Raw genomic sequence first — 3,848 nt, forward strand, 5'->3', positions numbered from 1 at the left:
GAGGATAGTGGGCTCTCTTTTCGTCAGACATGACCGGGGGAAAGCTTTAAATAATTTGAAATTGTACTGTTAGTGTCGCCCGAACTGAGAATTGAATCTTTCACCCCCAAAAGAGCGCCACTTAGAAATTAATTATACCTTGCATGTTATCCATTACGCCACGAGTTTTTGTGTTCAAAATCTGGCAACAGATTCCCGAGTTCGAATGAGAGATTCCCGAGTTCGACAGAAAAGGCCCAAGTTCAACAAGATATAGCTGAGTGGTTAGTTGGGTAGCAAAATTTGTTTGTGTTATTTGAATTATTCAAACTACTGTTTTCAACTTGAGTGTTATTTTCACAACGTTTCGGTCGGTGTAACTTCGGTCATTCTTTAGGTGTCCTTTGTCGAAAGCGAGAATCTTTGTCGAAAGCGAGAATCTTTGTCGAAATCGAGAATCTTTGTCGAAAGCGAAAGTCTGCATGACATTTCGACCCCTTTATTTAATCAACAGGGGTATCATGCCTTCCGGTAAGACTTCCGTTTGAAATTACGTGCAGATTCCTGTGTTTGATAGAAAAAATCCCGATATTCAACAAGATGCACGGTTACATCGACTGAAACGTTGATCATCATCATCATCATCGTAAGAATCTGAAGATTCTATTGTTGGCATTGGTTTCCCCGATATCTTTCGAGCCAGAATTATTTCTAGAAAGACATCCGACACTTACAGGCGATACCATGTGAAGTTTGCCAACATCCTAATGAAACTGAATTTTTTTTTTTTTTTGTGGAACGAACTGGATTCGAACTTGGGACACCCCCAGGTCGTCAGTCCGTATCGTTAACCACTGAACCACCATCAACTCTCACTAAAGATGAGAATAGTCGTCCAAATAATCCAAATAACACAAATATATTAAAATAGAACATCAATAACAATAACATCAATAATAAAATGACAATAATAACCACACATCCCTAACAACTTTTTTATTATTACTATTTCATTTTCAGTTGCGCGTCGAGAACAGCTTCGATGAAGCCGACCGCAAGATTGTCCGCCCAGGATAGTCCTGATATATTTTCTAGAAATCCGCAGTGACCTCCCTTTTCCGTTACGACTAGGAACAGATTAGGATAACAGCGGAATAATTCATACGGTATGAAGTCTTTTGGAAACATCGGATCGTCCAAACTATTGATACATATTAAAGGGACAGCGATATCGTCAACGTCCCGCATCGGATTGTTTTTCTCCCAGTATTCGTCGGTACCGTGGAGTCCATATAATTTGCAGTATAAGTTTTCGTCAAACTCTTTGAACGTCCAACTGCTCATAACCGCGCGCATATTACAACTGTCCGATAGGGCTTTCGCGTGGCTGCACAATAGTTTCTTCAATCGGAACAAGTATAGAAAATCATAAAAACTGCGTAGTCCTTTCCCCAGCACTTCCTGGGCTTCGTAGCAGGCCGATATGCACACGCCGGCCGCTATATGCGCCGAGGAGCCATGCTCCCCAAGATACGACAAAAGAAGACCAGATCCCGTGCCGATAGCAACTGCTACAACATTCGCCCGAGTATAGACACCGCGAATATATTTGACAACCTGACGTAAGTCAGTCGGGTCTCCGAAACCCTGAAGTTTTGGTGACGTTAGAAAGCTGTTGGCGTGTCCCCGGCGGTTGAAGACCACGACCCGGAAGCCACGATCTGATGCTGCCTGCGTGAGACTGCTCACACTTGTGGCATCGCTGGTCAGATCAGGAATGATGATCAGTATTGAACTCGTTTCGCGAATTCGACGGTCCAGCACGAGGGCCCAGTCAAGGGATACGACACCCCGATCTCGCATTAGCAAATACTCCCGATCGTAGCGAACTGCCGGTCTGGAGAGGAGGAAGTTCGAGACGATAGTCTGCACGTGTTGGTTGTGCAGCCAAAGCGGCGGCCGGAAGGGGGTGCACAATTGTCGACATTTTTTTAAGATGTGTGCTGCTAAGGCTGAATCCTTGTAATATATAACTGGCAGGATTTCGCGAGCCTTAAACAGCGATTTGCTGTAGACGATCAGTGTTATTATGGCCCCGAGAAGGGTCACTAGGAGCGGGGTTGGGAAACAGAACAAAGTGCATAAAAATGTCGACATCGTTATTAGTCGTTGGTTGAACATCGGCACGATTTAATAAAACAATTTAGTACTTATTTTTTGCATATATATATATATATATATATATATATATGTGTGTGTGTGTGTGTGTGTGTGTGTGTGTGTGTGTGTGTGTGTGTGTGTGTGTGTGTGTGTGTGTGTGTGTGAGAGAGAGCAGGGGTGTAGGTGTGTACGGAGTGGATGGGATTTATAGATAGGAAGATTGTTTTTATTTATTCTATTTGCATGGTCGAGAACAAACAATTATACATATATAACATATAAAATTATGTCGGTTGCTTTTCCGAAATTAGACCCATGTATAATTGCATCTGAAACATCGCTATTTGATCATGACTAGACTTTCTTTTTTTTTTTCCTTTTTGATGAGTTTTCTTTCTTCGGCAATGATCCTTGTTCGAATATTATGCCTTCTTACGGAAAATACTTATTCCGGCTAGGGATAATAATAAGCTTGATTTAAAAATTTGTCTTTACTGCCCTGATGATAGTGTTATTTTTTATGATTCAGATCGACATCCCTCGGTTTCGAACGAATTAATTCTGAAGATATAACAAAATAAATACATTTATTAAAAAATATTCACACATAAAATTAAAATATTGTTTGGTTATTGTTTTTTCCCGTTAAATTGACAAAGAAAATCTCGTCTATAATGACGAGGAGAATGATTTTTATTGAAAACAATTGAGCAAGATTTGGAAATACGTGTGTGTAGAGCGTGATTTATCAATCTCTATTTTAAGAGGGGATGATTGTCTGTTTATATACACACATTATGTTATGGACCTTCTCTAAATTATATATATATATATATATATATATATATATATTATATTACATTATATATTATATTGCATTATATATTATATATATTATATTATATTGCATTGCATATTATATATATTATATTATATTGCATTATATATTATATTACATTGCATTATATATTATATTATATTATATTGCATTATATATTATATATATTATATTATATTGCATTATTTATTATATATATTATATTACATTATATATTATATATATTATATTACATTATATAATCTATATATTATATTATATTGCATTATATATTATATATATTATATATTATATATATTATATTGCATTATATATTATATATATTATATTGCATTATATATTATATATATATTATATTGCATTATATATTATATATATTATATTGCATTATATATTATACATATTATATTGCATTATATATTATATATATTATATTGCATTATATATTGTATATATTATATTACATTATATATTATATATGTTATATTGCATTATATATTATATATATATTATATTATATTACATTATATATTATATATATTATATTACCTTATATATATATATTATAATACATTATATATTTTATATTATATTACATTATATTACATTATGTATATATTATATTACATTATATATATATATATATTATATTACATTATATATATATTATATTATATTACATTATATATGTATTATATTACATTATATATATATTATATTATATTACATTATATTACATTATATATAATTTTAAAGGTAAACAATGAGAATGATTGACGAATGCAATGGTATTTATTTAAAGTTTATCAATGTGTAAATCAATGTCATACATTAAAAAATATATGATGCAGTTTTGTAAATAGTTACTAAT

General features: G+C 33.3%; 1 protein-coding gene across 1 annotated transcript; it reads right to left on the minus strand.

The window, feature by feature from the left end:
- Positions 1-936: 936 nt before the first annotated feature.
- LOC145255814 (protein ABHD15-like) lies at positions 937-3,145 on the minus strand. Its single transcript, XM_080114519.1, has one exon. It carries the CDS (start codon positions 2,158-2,160, stop codon positions 985-987), a length of 1,176 nt encoding a protein of 391 aa, XP_079970645.1. The 5' UTR covers positions 2,161-3,145; the 3' UTR covers positions 937-984.
- Positions 3,146-3,848: the final 703 nt, after the last annotated feature.

The sequence above is a fragment of the Euprymna scolopes genome, chromosome 31 (genome assembly GCF_053919585.1).
Source record: "Euprymna scolopes isolate OS-2025 chromosome 31, ASM5391958v1, whole genome shotgun sequence".
Classification (NCBI taxonomy): domain Eukaryota; kingdom Metazoa; phylum Mollusca; class Cephalopoda; order Sepiida; family Sepiolidae; genus Euprymna; species Euprymna scolopes.

Excerpts from the sequence above, each read along its gene's own strand:
- LOC145255814 (XM_080114519.1), bottom strand. The coding sequence starts at position 2,160 with ATGTTCAACCAACGACTAATAACGATGTCGACATTTTTATGCACTTTG.